Source organism: Tamandua tetradactyla, chromosome 22 (assembly GCF_023851605.1).
Source record: "Tamandua tetradactyla isolate mTamTet1 chromosome 22, mTamTet1.pri, whole genome shotgun sequence".
Taxonomy (NCBI): domain Eukaryota; kingdom Metazoa; phylum Chordata; class Mammalia; order Pilosa; family Myrmecophagidae; genus Tamandua; species Tamandua tetradactyla.
In genome coordinates this window covers 40742576-40763147 of record NC_135348.1, presented here as the reverse complement: position 1 = coordinate 40763147, position 20572 = coordinate 40742576, and the positions used below count along the sequence as shown (strand labels likewise).

The 20572-nt window shown below is 36.1% G+C and overlaps 2 protein-coding genes across 5 annotated transcripts in view; both read left to right on the top strand.

Annotated features, from left to right (window-relative positions):
- INTU (inturned planar cell polarity protein) overlaps positions 1-11691 on the top strand; it is a 127787-nt gene extending 116096 nt beyond the window's left edge. For 3 of the 4 annotated variants that reach the window (XM_077140080.1, XM_077140081.1, XM_077140079.1), the window contains exons 14-16: positions 1591-1780; positions 4375-4532; positions 6926-11691. In XM_077140080.1, the coding sequence (XP_076996195.1) occupies positions 1591-1780; positions 4375-4532; positions 6926-7037 (460 nt within the window). In that variant the 3' untranslated portion in view covers positions 7038-11691. Of the gene's footprint in view, positions 1-1590; positions 1781-3565; positions 4348-4374; positions 4533-6925 lie in introns of those variants that run through there. The other variant, XM_077140082.1, reaches the window with a different exon arrangement.
- A 4344-nt stretch (positions 11692-16035) lies between these two features.
- Positions 16036-20572, top strand: part of SLC25A31 (solute carrier family 25 member 31) — a 28831-nt gene continuing 24294 nt past the window's right edge. Inside the window, exon 1 of the mRNA XM_077139596.1 lies at positions 16036-16419. Coding sequence (XP_076995711.1) covers positions 16182-16419 — 238 coding nt within the window. The 5' untranslated portion in view covers positions 16036-16181. The remainder of the gene's footprint in view (positions 16420-20572) is intronic.

Below are 20572 nucleotides of genomic sequence, written 5' to 3'. Positions count from 1 at the left end.
TACAGTGTGTAATTACTTGTTTGAGAATTTTAAAACTTTCAGTGACTGTGCACGGAGTTTATGATTTTTGAGAGTCAAACTTGCTCATTGTGTTGTTTAATTTTTGAAAAATAATTTTTTTTAAATAACAAAAATGTTAATTACAAATCCCCCAAAAGGGAATCTCACTAATGGCTCCTTTTTAAAGAATAAATTCTGTACTTTTTCTTGAATTTGAAGGCCTTCAGATTAGAATGTATGTCTTAAATTATTTTCCATTTTGAATAGCTGTAATTTATTTTATCTTGATTAAGTTTTTATTTTTTGAAAGTTATCAGACACCTCATTGTTAATGAACCCTTTAGTGCCAATCTCTCCTTGCAGAAGTGTAGCAGAACTTGTAGGTACTTTCCTTCCTTCCCTATCTCTGGCCTTGAAAGAGAACCCAAGACCGTAAGTAAGTGATAAGGAGAAATTGTTTCTGATCATGCTACGTAATTAATATTTTAGCAGGAATTTAACTAGCGTGGGAGAGTGAAGCAATAGCTAGGCTAAGGAGCTGAAATATGCCTTTGCCTTGCCTCTGTGCTTATGGCTAAAAATATCAGCTGGAGGAAATCTTTATTATAGAAGGATTTGAATGGAACAACTTGAGTGTTTGAGGTGTAGATGGGGAAGTGCTATCCATATATTTAAAGATGGCCAAACAGAGTCAGCAGTGGAAAGGAAAAAGCTCCATGGTCATCAGAACTGCTGTCTGAAGATTGGTTTCCTCCTGGTTAAAATGAGGATAATATTTAATATCTTTGAGTGTTATGAAAATTAAGGCTAGTTATTTTAAAGCACTTTCCTGGTACATAGATGATATGCAATATGTGGTAACTATTATTATTTTGTTGTTCCTGTTATTTTTTGCTCTTTAGCTCTGCTTATTACTGATAGAATTAAGCAGTATTTATAGTCTCTAGGGTTTTAAAGCCTAAATAGGGGAGGAAAGGATGGGCCAGAGGAAAAAATGAAAATAGTTGAGAACATGAACAGAAAAAATAGGAGAAAGGAAAATTATAATAACTGGTACGATGCTACCAGTAATTGCACAGTATTGTAGAATATTAACCCAACTTTGTACTTAGTAGTAATAATTTTATCTTTCTTCAATAGAAGTGTGACTATCATGGTAAAAAGACTTTGATGCTATTAACTTCAATGTGTTTAGTTTGTTTTGTTTTTATATGTGGTCCACCTGGACAGACACTTTGTTTATGGCTTCTAGATAAGTGGGCCAGACATGAGCTGAGTTACTTATCACTAACCATGGAAAAAGAGGGATTTAGCCAATTTGGGTTGTTTAGCAAATGTAGGCTTGAGTTACTTGAAAATGAATTATTGTTTATTTATCCTTGGATAACATTTGCCTCCATTAAGGGAATTAGTAAAAACCCTGGCCTGTTCAGTTATGGAGGAAGAGGGGATTAAATGTGTGGACCAGTTTTCCTTCCCTGATTACATTACTCATATTACATTGTAGAGAACCACTTGAAAGAAATAAAAAACAAATCAAAATTAAACAATATTTTTGTTTACTTAATCTTCTTTTTTTATCTTTTTAAGATTGACATCTGGTCCCGAGAACACACTTTTCCACTACGTTGCCTTAGAAACAATGCAAGGAATCTTTATTACTCCTACCCATGAAGAGGTGGCACAGCTAAGCGGGTCTATCCACCCTCAGCTAATAAAGAATTTCCATCAGTGTTGTCTTTCCATTCGTGCAGTTTTCCAGCAGACCTTGGTGGAAGAGGTAAAACACTACCATCATGAAAGTTTCCTGCCAGCGTCATTCCGAGATCTCTAAGCATTCTCTGTAGCTCTCTAATATGTTCCAGCAATGACTATTATCATTTAGTTAACAGTTATCTAGTCTAACCTGAGTGCTAAAAGACAATAATTACAGTTTTTAACTTCAAAGCTTTGTTTTACTGAGTTTCAGGTCCTGGATTACTGTCTCAGAAAATGGTAGGCCCTTGTTTTTTCTATAGAAAAACTAGAAAACAATAGTTCACCATATAAATTAACTTCCTACATTTGATCTATATATTTAGCCATTTCTTGCTTAGTGATGTCTGCCAGTTGGATCTTGTAATAACTTTAATAATTCTTTAAGTATTCAGCTAACAGCATAAAGAATTTAGGGATCATAATTGGGTAAAGGTACAACAATATATAAAAATACTATTGCAAATATTTTTTTTAATTTTTTAATTTTTTTTTAAACATAACAGCATATAAACACAAACATTCTTACCTTATGATCATTCCATTCTTGGTGTATAATCAGTAACTCACAATATCATCAAAGTGTTGTATATTCATCACTATGATCATTTCTTAGAACATTGGCATCAATTTAGAAAAAGAAAAAAGAAAAAACCTCATACATACCATACCTGTTACCCCTCCCTCTCTTTAATTTATTGTAAATATTTTAACCACTTGATTTGTTGACTGCTTGCTTGCTTGCTTCTCAGTCCATTTAAAATTGTAATTATTGTAATTGCTGGATAAGTAGTCATGCTGTATACAACTGAAGTAACAACTAGCTTGTTTTAATGGCAGAGAAAGATAGATGGTGTTTTAGTTTCCTTGGCTGCTTAAAGCAGATACCATGAAATGGTTTGGCTTAAACAATTGCAATTTATGCATTCATGATTAGAGTCTAGGGAAGTGTCTAAATCAAGGCTTCATCCAGACGATGCTTTTTCCTGAAGACTGGCTGCCCGAGGTGTTGGCGCCTCTGCCTCGTGGCAATGCACATGGCAGCATCTGCTGGGCTCCCTTCTCTTCTGGGTTTGGGGCTTTCCACTTCGTGTTTCCTTGGCTTTTTTCTTCTTTTCTTTCTCTCTGTATTCATTCCGTTTACGAAGGACCCCAGCAATAGGATTAAGACCTGCTCTGATTGAGGTGGGGCGCACCTTAACTGAAGTGGCCTCATCAAAAGGTCCTCCTTACAGTGGGTTCACCCCACAGGAATGGATTTGATTTAAGAATGTATTTTTCTGGGGTACATACAGCTTCAAACCACCACGGGTGGTAATTTCTTGAAAAGGATAGACATACAGAGATGAACTTGTTGCTGTCAAATATTATATAGCCAAAACATTTCTCTGAAGGTGATTATAATGTAAATGGTGGTATATATGTTAAAGAAGGCCAAATTTATGAAAAATCTGGGTTTAAAGGTGGAAGAATATTGGGTTGGGAATAAGGAATCCTGGGCTGAACCTTGACTCTTCCTGTTTCCTCAGCTATGAAGTGAGTGGGCTGAATTATATCATCTGTTAGAGTTCATTCTGCAGTAAAATTCTGTCTTACAGGATTTCTACTTTGAGCTATCAGAAATTGGTATTCAGTGCAATATTATGTTGGATCATATATCTCTGTGTTCTTTGGATTCTTATGCTTTTTTCTTCCCTATTTAGCATAACTGATAGAGTCTATAAGAGGATATTTAATTAACTTCTTCAGTAATATTTACAATGTAAATTTGCCTCCCCCATTTGTATATTTGATACCTACCATGTGACAGAGACTGTCCTAGGTGCTGGGATGTAGCTGTGAACAAAACAAAGTATTTACCTGCATGAAGCCTCCAGTATTCTAACGCGAAGAGACAAATGAATCGGCAGCTAGTATAATCTATCAAGATAAGTGTCGAGAGGAATAATAAAACAGGGTTAAGATGATAGGTGGGTTTGCTATTTTGAAAGGCCCTTCTGATCATATCAGGTAACACTGAAACAGAGATGTGACTGAGGTGAGGGAGCAAACGTGTGGCTGGAGGCAGTTTCCAGGTAGAGGGAACAGTGAGTGCAGAGCTGCAGAGGTGGAAACGGCTGGGAGTGCAGCAGACTGGACCGGATGGGGTGGGAGTGAGAAGGGTGAGACTGCAGAGACACCAGGGCCAGATCATGGCATGGCTTCATCGACCGAGACTTTGGGCTCTTTTCTGAAGGGGATGGAAGGTCCTTGGACCGTTCGGAGCAGAAGAAGGACATAATCCTTCTTAGTTTGTGAAAGGATTACTCAGCCTGCCATGGGGGAAATGGGCTATAGGATGGCAAGGGTGGAGGCAGGGACCAGTTTGGAGGTGATTACAATTCTCAAAGCAAGAGATGGTTGTGGCTTCTGGATTATGGATGTATTTTGGAGGATAAAGTCTCTTCTAGGAAATTTAAACTAAGCATTGAGGAAGAATAGGCATTTTCCTGCAGGTAAGGAGAATATTGTTACAGGCGTTCAAGTATGAGGATCAGCAAATTCAATTCCATATGTGAAAACAGTTTTAAATAATACTATTAATATATCTTAATACTAATAATACCCATTAATTTATAGAAAAAGAAATCACTGAATGGGGGAGATCATTCAGATTCCGCAGTGTCAGTGTCTTCTCTTAATCCTGTGAAAGAACATGGTGTGTTGTTTGAATGCCTGCCTGAAAACTGGACTGATCAGAAGAAAGCACCACCAGTTATGGCTTACTGGGTAGTAGGGTAAGTGAGAAGAAAGTATTTGAAAGTAAAGTAAAATGCTGCAAAGGTGAAAGTGGTGGAGACAAATATTATAAAATGTGGACATGGAATTACTAAATCTAGCTGTAATATTTTAGTAAATTTAAGAATTTTAATTGCTAAATATCTCCTTTAAGTCCCCCCAAATACATTTCTACTAAAAAAAAAAGGTGGTTCAATTATCTTACAAAATTATATTGGTGATACACTAAAAGACAGTAATTACAAATTTTACTCCCTATTTCCTTCTGCCCTACTTACTTCATTTCTTTTTTTCTTGTCACTCTCCTTTTTTTTTCTCTTTCTTCCCTCCCCTGTTTCTCCCCCCTCCCCCCTTGCCTTTCTTGCCCTTGCCCACCTTTCTGTTTCCAACTCCTGTCACTCTCGTTCTGTATTCACTGTCCATCACCTACACTGGCACCAGCGGACTCGTTTCCGCTATTCCTTCTGTGTGGAATTCTGCCACTTACTCATTACAGGTCTGGCTCCTTGATATTCAGACCAGAATTAACAGGTCATCTCCCCAGATCTCTTCCCCCCATTAAAGTGTCTACCCAATTATTCTCTATTTCATCACCACTTAGTTGTCTATTTTCTATTTTATTTATTTTCTTCCCTCCTCACTAGAATGTCGTTTCATGACGTCAGGAATTGTATCTGTCTTGTTTACCATGGGTGCCTGTAATAGTGCCTGGCACCTAATAGTCGCTTGATTAATGTGTGATGATTTACTGAATGAAGCTGTGCTTGGCAAAATATGGTAGTAGGTGGGTGGTGTGGCAAACACACAGATAAGGACACAGTCATTGCCTCCAAGTTTCTTACAACTAGCAGAAAAATATGAAATATGCTCAAATATCTATAGTACAAAGCCATATGTGTTTAAGTGTTATTTAAATGATGCAGCCAAAATGTTATAGGACTTCAGGAGGGAGGGGGTGGGAATTTAAGCTGAGATTACAAAGAAAGTTTAGAGGTGGAGATTCCACTTGCACTTGACCTTAGAAACTAGGTTGGATTTGGATAAAGCATTTTGGGTGGGTCACATCTCCATGGAAACAATAAAAAAGGTCCTCATGGTAATTGAATGAGGATCAAATACCTGGCTTTCTGGGGTATATCCTAGCTTCAGACAGGCACAGACCCACGCAAGGGGAACTGAGTAGACTGGTGGCCACGGTGGTAGAGGAATGATACATAGGAGGATAAAGTAGATCAAACCGGAAAGCTAAGGTAAGACCACTGAAGAGAGCCTGCCAAGGCTAAATAAGTCATTGGATTTTGAGGAAAATATTGAGGCATTTGAGTTTCTTTAAGTTGGATAAAGAATTGGTCGGGGACAGAGCCCAGAGTTCAGTGAGACTGATGTTATTGGACACTTGCCATGAAGAACTAAGTCACGTGACAAGTGTTTGACAGATGTTTTCCAAGCAGTAGATCCTCTGTGCAGGTCCCCATCAGACTGAGAATCACCTGAATAACTTGCTAAAGTCAAATACCTGGGCCCCACTGCAGACCTACTGAATCAAAACCTATGGGTGTGGCAATCTGTATTTTTAGTGAGCTTGCTTGTGATTAACCAGCCAGCGTGGGAACATCAGCGTAAACTCAGTTCCCCCCCCCATGTGGTATGATCAGAGCCGTATTGTTAGAAGATGAATCTGGTAGCAGCAAATGGAAGAATGTGGCCAGAGAGAACAGAGTTAAGAGGACCAGTTAAGAACACGTGCAGGCGTGCAGTGGAGTCTCAGTTACTTTCCCAGCAGTTGGAATAGAAAGAATCAAACGGTGTTGAATTATGAAGATGCAGATCAAGGTAGAATACAGGAGTTTAAGGAAGTTGGGAAGAACTACCCCACTTTAAATTATTTTATTTATATGCATTAGTATTGCTTGAATAGATTAAAAATTTAACTCTTTAGGAAACCCATTTCTTTTTTAATCACAATTAAATACTGTCTGCAAGAAGTGCTATCATATATTTCACATTTTGATAATTAACCATTAGGAAGAAACTAAAAGGTAACAAAATATTTAATAACTATTTTGCTAAAAGTGATACTAACACTATTGTCTTTATTGTAATAATCACTAAATTGAATAGTTTTTTAAAAAACTGAGAGATATGGTAAAAACATATTGATAAAACAGAATGTTTACACTCCAGAACAATAAAAATAATTGCCCTAAGGCATATATCAATTTATTTGGAAATACCTAGCTCTATCCCCTCTACTGTAGATTTAGATTTATATCTTCTCAATTTATCACTGATTTTTCAGAAACATAGAAAAATAAGATAAACTGAAGAGTTTTTGATATTTTCATATTTTTTATATTTCGAATTTCTGAAATGTGTGTTCTTTTCTCTACAGGAGGCTCTTTCTTCATCCCAAACCTCAAGAACTTTATGTCTGTTTTCACGACTCAGTGAAAGAAATTGCAATTGAATTGGCTTTTAAATTGTTTTTTGGATTAACCTTGTAACTATAACTGTGTTTTCTTAAAACAGGAATACCAGATATGGAGTATCAAGTAGTGTTAGAATTGCTGAAAACAAGACCCAAAAGGGTTAAGTTTATTTTCTTTTCATGATAATATTATTGGGCATAATACTGTTAAATAATGAGAGGAAATGCTTGGATTTTATTTTTCACATCGGGTTTATTTATTTATTTATTTTTTTTTTAATGTAGCTTTTTTTTTTTAATTAGGGAAATTCTGTGTTTACAGAGAAATCATGCATAAGATACAGGAGTCCCATATACCACCGTGTTTTTTACACCTTGCATTGCTGTACTACATTTGTTACAACTGATGAAAGTATATTTTTATAACTATACTATTAATTATGACCCATGTTTAACATAGGGTTCACTGTGTTGTATAGTTCCATGGACTTTTAAAATTTTTATTCCAGAAATATGTATAAAATTTTAAATTTCCCCTTTTAACCACATTCAAATATATTATTCACTGCTGTACTTATGTTAGCAATGTTGTACTATCATCAGTTACCAAAACTTTTCCATCATCCCAAATAGAAACTATACATTTTAAGCTTTAACTTCCTATAGTCTAGTCCCACAACATCTCCAGATAAACTATATTCTAGATTCTATATTCTCATGCTATGAATTTACTTATTCTAATTGTTTCTTTTCAGTGCAATCATACAATATTTGTCCTTTCATGTCTGGCTTATTTCACTCACTATTATGTCTTCAAGGTTCATCCATATTGTTGCATGTATCAGAACTTCATTCCTTTTTAGGGCTGAATAGTATTCCATTGTGTGTAAATACTACATTTTGTTTATCCATTCATCAGTTGATGGACACTGGATTTGCTTCCATCTTTTGGCAATTGTGAATAATGCCACTATGAACATCAGTGTGAAAATATCTGTTTACATCCCTGCTTTCATTTCATTTGGGTATATACCTAGGAGAGGGATTACCAGGTCATATGAGTTCTATATTTAACTCTCTGAGGAGCTGCCAGACTGTCTTCCAAATATTTTCTCCCATTGTGTAGATTGTAGGTTTCATGATAAAGTCCTTTGATATGTGAAAGTTTTTAACTGTGATAGATTCCATTTATCATTTTCATTCTTTTGTTACTTGTGCTTTGAGTGTAAAGTCTAAAAGAAAATCATTACCTGGCACAAAGTCCCGAAGATGCTTTGATACATTTTCCTCTAGGAGTTTTATTGTCCTGACTCTTATATTTAGGTCTTTGATCCATTTTGACTTGATTTTTGTATATATTGTGAGGTGTAGGGTACCACCTTTGCTCTTTTGTTTGTGGAGATCCAGTTTTCCTAGCACCATTTGTTGAAGAAACTATTCTTTCCCAGTTGAGTGGTCTGTCCCTTTCTCAAAAATCCTTTGGCCTTAAATGTGAGGGTTAATGTCTCAGCTCTCAGTTGGATTCCATTGGTCTGTAGGTCTGTCTTGTGCCAGTACCATGCTGTTTAGATTACTGTGGCTTTGTAATAAGTTTCAAGATCAGGAAGTGGGAGTCTTCCAACTTTGTTCTTTACTCAAGGTGGCTTTAGCTATTTGGGGGGGCCTTGCCCTTCCATATAAATTTGATAAATTTATAAATTTGGTAATTGGCTTTTCCATTTTGATGTTGTTGGAATTTTATTGGAATTGCATTGAATCTGTAAATCACTTTGGGTAGAATTGACATCTTAACAATATTTAGTCTTTCAATCCATGAACACAGAATGTCCTTCCAATTATTTAGGTCTTCTTTCATTTCTCTCAACAGTGTTTTGTAGTTTTTTATGTACCAGTCATTTACATTCTTGGTTAGATTTCTTCCTAGTTATTTGATTATTTTAGTTGCTATTGTAAATGGAATTTTTTTTCTTACTTTGCTGTTCAGATTATTCATTACTAGTATATAGAAGCACTACTGAGTTTTGGTGGCACTATTCGCAATTGTTACTTTGTGGAAATCATTTATTATCTCCAGGAGCTTATAGATCTTTCAGAGCTTTCTGTATATGGGATCATGTCATCTGCAAATATGGAAAGTTTAACTTTTTTCTTTCCAACTTGGATGCTTTTACTTCTTTTTCTTGCCTAATTGCTCTGACTAGAATTTCAGTACAAAGTTGAATAACAGCGGTAACAGTGGGCATCCTTCTCTCTTGTTCCTGATCTTAGAAAGAAAGCTTTCAGTCTTTCATCAATAAGTAGTATGTTAGCTGTGGGCTTTTCATATATGCCCTTTTTCCTGTTGAGGATGCTCTCTTCTATTCCTGGTGTGTGTTTTATCAAGAAGAGATGCTGTATTTTGTCAAATGCCTTTTTTGCATCTGAGATGATCATGTGGTTTTTTTCCCTTTCTGTTATTATGTTGTATTACATTAGTTGATTTTCTTATGTTGAACCACCCTTGCATACCTAGGACAAATCCCATTTGATCATGGTGTGTAATACTTTTTTTGTACTGTTGAATTTGGTTTGCTAGCATTTTGTTGAGGATTTTTACATCTGTATTCATAAAAAATATTGGTCTGCAATTTTCTTTTCCTGTTATATTTTTCTTGGGCTTTAGTATGAGAGTGATTTTGGCCTTGTAGAATGAATTAGAGATGTTCCCTCCTCTTCAGTTTTTTCTAAGAATTTAAGCAGGATTAATTTTGTAAGAATTTGAACAGCTGTTAATTTTTCTTGGAATGTTCAGTAAAATTCTCCTGAGAATGAATTAGAATGAATTAGAGATGTTCTCTTTGTTTTTTTGTAAGAATTTGAGCAGAATTAATTTTGTAGGAATTTGAGCAGATGTTAGTTTTTCTTGGAATGTTCAATAAAATTTTCCTGAGAAGCCATGTGGTCCTCAACGCTTCCTTGTTGGGAGATTTTTGATTACTGATTCAATCTCTTTGCTAGTTGTTGATTTGTTGAGATCTTCTATGTCTTCTTGAGTCAGTGTAGGTAATTTGTGAGTTTCTAAGAATTTATCCATTTCATCTAGGTTATCTAATCTGTTACTGTACACTTGTTCATAGTATCCTCTCACAGTCCTTTCAATTTCATTTCTGATTTTAGTTAGTATTTTATTTTCATTTCTTTCTTTTTATTCTTTTTTTCTTCATCAGTGTAACAAAAGGTCAATTTTATAGCTCTCTTCTAAGAATCAACTTTTTTAATTCTCTTTTCTGTTTTATTATCTATTTCATTTATCTCTACTCTTATCTTTATTTCCTTCTTTCTGCTCATTTTGTGTTTAGTTTGCTCTTCTTTTTCTAGTTCTTCCAGTGTTGAAGTTAGGTATGATTTGAACTATTTTTTATTTAAGCATTTGGAGCTGTAAATTTCCCTCAGTATGACCCTTACTGCATCCCATAAGTTTTGGCATCTTGTAGTTTCATTTCCTTTTACCTCAAAATATATCCTAATTTCCCTTGTGATTTCCTCTTTACTCATTGGTTGTTTAAGATTAAATTGTTTAATTTCCATATATCTATGAATTTTCCATTTCTCCTCTATTATTGATTTCTAGCTTCATTGCATTATAAATGGATAAGATGCATTGAATTATTTTAATATTTCTTAATTTATTGAGACTTGTTTTGTGACCTAAGATATAATCTATCCTGGAGAATAATCCATTTGCACTGGAGAAGAATGTGTATTCTGTTGTTCTTAGGCAAAGTGTTTTATGTATATATATATGTACATGTGTGTATATATATATATACTTTTTTATAAAATACATTTATATATTATATATTTTATATATAATTCTAGTTGCTTTAGAGTATTATTTATGTCTTGTATTTTCTTATTGATTTTCTGTCTCGACATTCTCTTCATTATTGATAGTGGTGTTTTAAGTCTCACACTATTAACGGAGAACCATCAATTTCTCCCTTCAAATCTATCATTTTCTTCATATATTTTGGGACTCTGCTATAAGATGCAAATACATTTATAATTGTTATGTCTTCTTGTTGAATTGACCCCTTTATCAGTACACAGTGACTTCTTGGTCCTTTGTAATGGTATTTTACTGAAAGTCCATTTTTTCTGATATTATAGCCACCCCAGCTCTCTTTTGGTTACTACTTAACATGGCATATTTTTTTCCATCTTTTCACTTTCAGCCCACTTATATCTTTGAATTTAAGGTAAATCTCTTGTCGACAGCTTACAGGTGGTTTTATCCATTCTACCAGTCCCTGCCTTTTGACTGGAGACTAAGCCATTTACATTTAAAGTCACTACTGATAATGTTATTTTCTTCAGCCCTTTTGCTGTTTAGTCATTTAAGTCTTATACCTTTTTGACTTCAGGATTTCTGGGCAATGCCTACTTTCATACTACACCACCATTTATTATTATTATTATTATCAAATATCTGTTGGTTGAAAACCAAGCAGCCAACTGAATCATACTTGATACTGTACAAAATGTTGGAAAGAAGCTTAAAAAATCATTCAGACTAAATACTTTTTAAAACAAGGACTTATGCTATGGACATTTTAAATAAATAATTAAACGTTATTACTAACTTTATACATGACACTGTGTGAGATAATTAATTTTGCAGGTTGTATTTCTGTATTCTATATAATTGAAGATATTTTTATACTATATTGATTGTTTTTAATAAAGATAGTTTGGAGGTTTGTTTGCAGTTGTGTTTCCTTTTCATGCATTCATCCAACAAATATTTATTGAATTTTGACTCTGCCAAGCACTGTTCTGGGTATTAAAGATATATTAGTGAACAAAACAGTTATAAATCCCTGCCCTCAGGGTGGGGGTGGGACAGAGACAGACCACAGACAAGATAAATAACTAAAATGTTTTTAATAAATGCTGGGAGAAAGATTATTCAAACAAGAAAAGGAGATATGAAATGTGGGAAGTAGGATGATGTTTTAGATACGGTGCGTTAATTTGCAAGCTGCCAGAATACAATATACTAGAACTAGAATGGCTTTTTAAAAAGGGGAATTTAAAAAGTTACAAGTTTACTGTTCTAAGCCTATAAAAATGTCCAAACTAAGGCATCCAAGTAAAGATACCTTAATTCACGGAAGGCTGATGGGTACAGAACACTTCTGTCAGCTGGGAAGGCTGGCATCTGCTAATACCTTACTCCTGGCTCTATTGCTTTCAGCCTCTATTCTTGAGGGGGTTCCTCACTTTGCTTCTCCAGCACTGGCTTCCATCTCTTGGCTTCCCTTGGCTCTCTCCAGGTTCTGGCTTACTTAACATCTCACGGCAACACTGCTGGGCTCCAGGCATCTCCAAACGTCCTTGTTTCTGTTCTCCAAGTGTCAGCGTCTGGGTCAGCTCTGTTGTTTCTGGCTTTCTCCAAAATGTTTCCTCTTTTAAATGATTCCAGTGAACCAATCAAGACCTACCTGGAATGGGTGGGGTCACATCTCCATCTAATCAGGGTGGACACACAATTGAGTGTGTCACATCTCTGTGTAGATCATTTAATCAAAGGATTCTAACCTACATTATTCAATCAAGATTTGAAAAAACGACTGCCCTCACAAGACAGAATCAGGATTAAAACATGGTTTTTCTGGGATACATGATATTTAAAAAAAAATATATATATAGGGTAACCAGGGAAAGGCTAAGAGCTGAAGTAGGAAGTAACCATGTTGATTTCTAAGAAAAGTAGTGTGAGCAGTACAAAGGCCCTCGGATTCTATGCATTTGATATCTGCAAAGAAATATCTAGAATGTTCTTCCCTATATCAGGAAATAAAATCCAGTGCAACGGATTAAAATAAATATATTCAGCTCCTATCTATTGAAAAGAGTAAATGCCAAGCTCTTAAAGTTAAAAAGTTACAGTTTAGTTTTTTCTGTCTGCTAAAATGAATACATCAGAAATGAGCTGGAGGATATCAGAAAAGGATATGCCATAAGCATTGTCAACTGAGTCAAATATGTTGAAGTAAGAGAAGGGAAGGAAGGAAGAGAAAAATGTCCTGGGGAGCCTCAGGATATATGCTATCAGAGATGCTTTCTTTTAACCTCTGTTGGTCCTTGAAAATGACGGTTTTCCCTGGAGTGTGATTCAAATAATTCCCCACCACCATCCTTAAATTTCTCTCTTGCGTACTTGTTAAAGCTTCATAGTCCCATAAAGGGGACTGAAACCTTTAAAGTTTAGATTTTTGCAGTAAAAAGGCCAATTGTTCCTTGAATTTGCAAAGGATTTTACAAAGGATTTTGAAGTCAATGAAATGAGGAGACTAACTTTAGAAATAATGATTGATGATTAATTGCTTCAGAAAGCTTAATCTGGCAGCAGCATGTAAAATAGACAGGCTGAAAAATCAAGTAAAAATAACTTTTTAATACATTTTTTAATTTAAATAACGTCCTCTATGAAGAGGAAGATAGCACAAATATATTGAACCAGTGGACCTTAGCAACTGGTTTTATATGTTAATCAAATCATTAATAACATTTCTTGTGTGGAATTGTTCAGGCCTAAATGGTTTTTTTACTAGTAGCAGATAGTATTAGAAGTGTTATAATATACTTGATAGGAAGGAAAAAATTAGAACATTAAATTTTTAAAAAGCCAATAACTGAGAACACAAATTTACATTTCATAAATGTTTCAAGGCTGCTGCTCTATAGATGCTATAGAGCAACTAGAGGTAAGTTGGAGTCTCCATTTACAAAAACCAGCAAACAAGCCTAAAAAGAATTCAGTGATATATTAACTACTACTATAGAAGGAACTCCAGGATATATTAAATGGGAAAAAAAAGCTAGATAAATGAAAATATATACAAACATAAAGTACGTACTGGAAAGAAGTATATCTACTGAATTTTCTTGCCAAAAGAAATCAAACAAATCTGACAAGCCTCTCTCTCAACTGAGTTCTCAAAGTGTGGTATTAGAGGATCACCAAATGACCAGCGTCCCCAAGTTCCTTTCAGGGAATCCATGAGGTCAAAACTATTTTCTTAGTGATATTAGGACATTTGCCTTTTCCCTTTCATCCCTTATCAATGTATGGTGGAGTTTTCCAGAAGCTACAGGATTTGTGCTATAATCTAGGTTGAGTTCTGTAAATCCAGCTGTCTTTTATTAAGCCAAAAAGATTTTCAAAAGTACAGAACAATGTCACTCCTCTCACTACGTTTCTGTTTCTGAAAATAGTTTTTATTTAAAAATTATGTTCTCATGTAATGGGTTTATGATTTTATATTACATATTTTTCAATCCCCTTTTAATTTCTGGTATGGAAATATTGATGTACAACAAAAACAGAAACTTCTTTGTGGTCTTCACTAATTTTCACAAGTGAAAAAGGTCTTGGTACAAAAAAGTTTGAGAAACACTAGTCTAGCCTGGATCACTGGTTCTCAACCCTGTACACTAGAATTACCTGGGGAACTTAACTACTAATGCCAGGCCCATGACTTCACTGGGTCATGACTAAGCACTAGCTTTTTTAAAAAAGTAATTGTTACAAAATAAGGTATCAGTGGTTGAGAGAGCTCAAATAGAGTCCAGAGGCTACTCTTACACAAACTTCAGCTAGATAGTGCTAATCACCATGGTTTGCCAAACCCCAACCAAAACCATTCCTGCCAACTCTAAAGAACACCTAGGGTGCTGAGATTCTACAAAGCTTCCACACACTATTACTACTTTCCAGAAACATACAACCTCCAGATGAATTCCTAGGCCAGATCAGTTCTGAAACTCAGAGGGCCCAGCCTCTCCAGAACATCAACTAGTTCCATCCCCTATCCCATATTGTCAACAGCACTTTCCCACATGATAAACTTAAAATAGACATAGCCCAAATATCTCTAAAGACTGGAAGAAGGATCAAAGGAGAAGAGATTATAACAGAGAAGATAAGATTTAGCAAATAAGTATGACTGATGAATCATCATATTGATATTTACTTTAATCTCCAGTATCTTATAGCAACTAGAAGAAAAGCCTAAAATTGTGGCACTGTAACCCATACCAAACTCTGAAATCTGTCCTATAGCTAATTGTTGTGGCATGCTTTAAAATGTATTGCTTTTTTGTATACATGCTACTTTTCACAACAAAAAAAATAATAAAAAGACCAAAAAAATGCGACTCCACCTCATGCAGCCCACCCCACCCCCACCCCTCATTTCAATGTGCAGTCTGAATTGAGAACCATGGCTTTAGATAAAATAATCAACTTTTTTTGTATGCTGTATGACAGGTTCACATTTCATACTTTTCCCATGTAAGTATCCCGTTATTGCAGCACCACTTACTGAATTTTTGTTTATTTGGTTTTTCTGACTTTGTTTTGCTTTGGTTTTGGGAGTTGGATGGGCTGGGAATCCAACTGGTACTCCAGAAAGGCATGCGAGAATTCTACCACCGAATTACCCTTGCACCCCCTAAAATTCCGATTTTAAAAATATATAGAAGGGCGGTGCAACAGTCGCTCAGTGGTAGAATTCTCCTCTGCCATGCTGGAGACCTGGGTTCGATTCCCAGAGCTTGCCCATGCAAAAATAATAATAATAATAATAATAATAAAATTTATATATGAGAAAGAAGAACATACTAAATTGTAATAAGAGGACTAAAATTGGTAAAGGGAGACTGAGAAAATCTCTAGACAAACAATCCCTGCTAAATTAAAGACGCAGATTAAAGATATTTCTCAGGGAAAGTGGAGAGGTAACCCTGGAAACTAAACCTACATCAGGGTAGCCACCTCCGCCCCCCCTCCCCCCGCCCCATGGTTAGTTTAATGCAATTACTCTTCCTTTCTGCTGCTAAATCTTCTCATATTCAACTGTCTCTCCCGGTTCCACAACACACCTTCCACTTCAAACTACCCGAAGCATCTGCGAGGGGACGAAACGACGCATGCGCGCGCGCTCGGACACCACGCGCCCAAGTCGCGTGCTGGAGGCGAGGGGGGGGGGGGGAGACCGTTGGACGCGCCTGCGCAGCTCCCTGCGCGCGCTTCCGCCTTTTGTGCGCCGGCTTCCCGGCGTCCTGCGCGCGGCTTTCCCGCCTGGAGACGCTGAAGTTTTCTCCTCGGTCCTGTGGTGGTGCTTCCCGCGTTCATTCGGATCACTTGGACCATTTTTACGCCCGTCGTACCACCATGCAGCCTGCTAAGAAGAAGCCAGAGAAGAAGGTGGCGGAAAAGCTGTTTGACCCCATGTCCTTCGCGAAGGATCTGATGGCGGGCGGGGTGGCAGCGGCCGTATCCAAGACGGCGGTGGCCCCCATCGAGCGGGTGAAGCTGCTGCTGCAGGTGCAGGCGTCGTCCAAGCAGATAAGCCCCGAAGCGCAGTACAAGGGCATGCTGGACTGTCTGGTGCGGATCCCCCGAGAGCAGGGTGCGTAAGTGGGGGTCACAGCGCCAACCTCCTCCCACTCCTCGCCAGCTTCCCAGAGGAGGAGGAGGATGGCCTGGAGGGGGCCCTTGCGGCGTCAGGGGGGCCTTTCCCAGGGCCAGAAGGCCTACATGTGACGGGTTCTGGCGCGAGGGTTTTTCTTTTTGCGTCAGGCGCCAGTCTGGCTTGGAGCTCTTTGTTGCTGATCCTGTCTTTATTTAAAATTTTATTTTGCTTATGGTGGAATTTTTTCCATTAATATTTAAATTACTAAATAATAAATAGGGAAACTTTGTGAATTATTAAATGCCCTTCTGTGGCAAACGGCTTCTAAATTAGCTAGGAGGGTGAGCTTATCAGAAAACCACCATATAGTTGCATTCATTTGAAAACCATGCAAACTTTAAAAGGGATAAAAGCTTGCTTATTGGGTGCTTTGAACAAGCGTGAAGTGACTTTAACTCTAGTGTTGTCCTTTCTTCCAATCGTAGGCCTAGAGCAGGTTACTCGCCCATAAAACAAGCTTCCTCTCCCTAGGGATGCAGCTACAACTCTTCCTGAGCTGTAGGATGGAATATTTGGGGTAAGGGGTAACAGTTTAAGGCATCACTAACCTGTGAATTTAGAAAGCCAGTCTGGGAGCTGAGCTCAGTTCTTTGATAGTGGGTGGTGCACCTCAACCTACCCTCCCCCCAACCCCATTCACTTTTTCGGAGCAAATTTCCTGTTTTCACCAAGATTTTTACAGGAAAGCAACCTCTCTCCTTGGTTTATTTTTTAAGACCTCCTTTAAGGAAATAGGGGCCCTTTTATCATTAGCTCTTCTGCTTTAGATATTTTGTCAGATAAAGTTAAATATAAGAATCAAAATACTTTTTTTCTGGTCAATTTGTGTTCACCAATACTGATTTATTTTATGGAATAATTGTGCTTTTTTGCAATATTTAAACCTGAACATATTCAAAAAGTTTCTTGTAAATTGAGGTCATTGTAAATAGTATTCTGATCCCTGCTTTCCTTACCTTCCAAGTTGCGATGAGCATAAGCAGAAGTTTTCATTTTTTCATTTTTTTCTGGAAACACAAGAGTAGCCTTTAAGATGTTTCCTGTTCTTATTCATAAGATGTTTTCATGAATGCACTCTTATATAACCTATGCTAAGGGATCAGTAATTCTCAACACGGGTAACATTGCCCTCTAGGGGCTTTTTTGGAAATATGTAGGGAAGATTTTGTTTACCACAAAGAGAAATGCAATCTTAAATTGCAGTGATAAGAAAAAGGAGAGGCTTGCTAAATATCGCTCTGCACAGGCCTGTCTTGTGCGATGGAGACTTGTCCTACCACCTAAATGAATTCCAGATCTCCCACTCTACTTGCTATTCAATATAGCAGTAAAATTTGTTTATGATTATCTGAGCCTGTAACCTAACTCTGATTTACTTATAAACACAACCTATTAGGGGCATAGTTTTACCATGCACTGAATGCAGTAATGTAGCTACTGTGTAAGTAGAGGGGAAACCTTACCGTGCGTGTTTGGAAATTTACTAAACGTTGTTCATCTTTTAAAAAACTCACGTCCAAAGTCTGTTTGTGGTATTTTTGGTCCCCACCTATATCGTCTGTATTGCTAACTCTTTGATTCACAGTGATCACACATTTATGTAAAAATATATTTATTAAGCATTTTTCTCAAAAAGTCAGTAAGTATAACTTAATTACAACTGATTCATTGTGAAAGGAAGCATGAGATTATTATGTCTTATGGTATGATCACGCCCCACAAATTTACTTATTAAAATATATATTTTATTATAAATTTCTTTAATTGCTCCTTTTATATAACAGTGAAGGCATTATATTGACTTTTTAAAATTTGTGAAGAGATCACTGACTTTGAATTTTTATTTTTGGATAGTGAAGGAAACAATGTAAAATATTTATTGTATAGAGAGGAGTTGAATCTGAGGTATAGAGTTGAGAATCATGCTAGGATAATTTTGGAACTTAACTGGGCAAACTCTGGAATTAAATTTCCTGAAATTGTCGTCTTTCCCTTTTTTTTAAAAGTTAAGACATATCATCTTGAATGTTCTGAAATTTCTCTTATTTTTCATGATTTCTCTAATTTTACTGACGACTTTTCCTTCTTTAGGCAACATGGAATGCGTATGAGACCTGAATGCAGTAGGCACAACTAGATGCTCCCACCCTATCTTCTTACCTTTCTCCACTTTCTCTCAAGCCCAACTATAGATACTTTCATTCTTGCTCTGAACATACCTTTAAATATCTGACTGGCCTTGATATTTTTTTGTAAGCTTTTCCTGACTCATTCTGTGTTTTGCCCAGTACTAGTCTTAAAGATGTACTCTTGGGTGTGCAGGGGTGCTTCAGTGGTAGAGTTCTCGCCTGCCATGCAGGAGACTTGGATTCGATTCCCTGTCCATGCCCTTCCCCCCAAAAAGCAAACAAACACAAACAACAATTCAACAAATGGTTCTACAATAATGGGATACTTACATGGAAAAAAAATAATGAAATGTGACCCTGCTATACAGTGTACAAAAAAAAAGTGCTCTTAAAGATTTATGACCTTCCAGCATTGTATACATACTTTTAGTACTGTTTAAGTCTTTACTACACAGATAATGAAGTGTTTAGAATGAAAAATATACAGAAACAAAAAAGAAAACTCACTGCTAAAACAAATCCTGTTTTTCCACTAAGGAGGATATGTATATATAGAAATACATGTTTAAGTAAAATGATTGTTTAATATATTGTAAACAAAACCCATTAAAGATCTTGCTTTGAGATCCCTTTACCTTAAGGTTTCTTTTAGGAACCTTTTCTTTTTTACTAAGGTAATTTGCAGTCTCATTTTTAAAAGCCAACCAGAACTCTTTTCTTTTTTTGGGAGTTCCTGGCCATGAGTTCATCAGTTGTCTTTAATCTGAACTTTTCCAAACCTGTTTTTCTGAAGACTAGAACAGTTTTTTAATATCCTAGGATTCACTTTAAAGATGATACTTTTGAGTGTGAAAAGAAAATGTTAGGCATTATTTATATTTATTGTATCTAAATAGAAAGGGAAAATAACAAACACAAAAAAAGAAGAAGAAAAGGGAAAGTAAACTTTACCGATATTTGATGTGTGAATCAACATTGGCATCTGTATTTGGGCCCTATGTCGTTTACGTATCACAAAACACTGAGATATCCTGAGAAAAGAATGAAAGTTACACAGTATAGAAGAAAAGAGGGGCACCCTTCCTCAATTATATAACAAACATATTATAATTACTTTTGCCCAAGTAAATAGATTTATAGATTCTGTGATCAGATTTTAATTCTCAAAACATGAACAAAACTTTAGGTTCTATCATAAAAAAACAAATCGAGAGGTTGTCATGGGTAGTTCAGCTGCCATGCGGGAACATTTCCCAGCCCATGCACTCAAAAAAAAAAAAAAATCAAATGGTGCTGCAATAACAGGATAGTCACATGGGAAAGAATGAAATGTGACCTGCACAGCATACAGAAAAAATAAAAATTGAGTATAATGCTAATAACCTATGAACATAAGAAAATGACACAGCTAATGACATTTTACACCTAGAATTGCTTCTTTGGTCACATGACATTGCAATATAGAAATGATAGTCTAATCAGACCTGCGGCAAAATATTTGAATATTTGAAATTAAGGAAACTGATTATTCAGCTGTTCAAATAAATGCTCAGTTTTACTGTCACCTAATTATTTAAGCTTTCCTTGACCACCTTATCTAAAATAGCCCTTCATCATCTCTATCTCCATATAGAATTTTTTCTTCATAGTTCTTTTGACCACATGATTTTTTTTTTTGGTTCGTTGTCTGTCTCCCTGGCCACATCCTTTGAAATGTAAGCTCCATAAGATAAAGAACTTTGTTCCTAGTGCTATCTCCAGGAGGGGCAATGCTGTTTGGTATGCAGTAGGTAACCAGTACAAGGTTTTTAAATGAAGGCTCTTTACCTCATCCTTTAATTTCTATTTGGGATATGTTTTACAAATGAGCATAATATGGCAGTATAGTTGCAAAGATACATAATTTATTTTAAAAATATATACATATTTGGGAGTCAGACTCACATTATTTTAATGTTAAG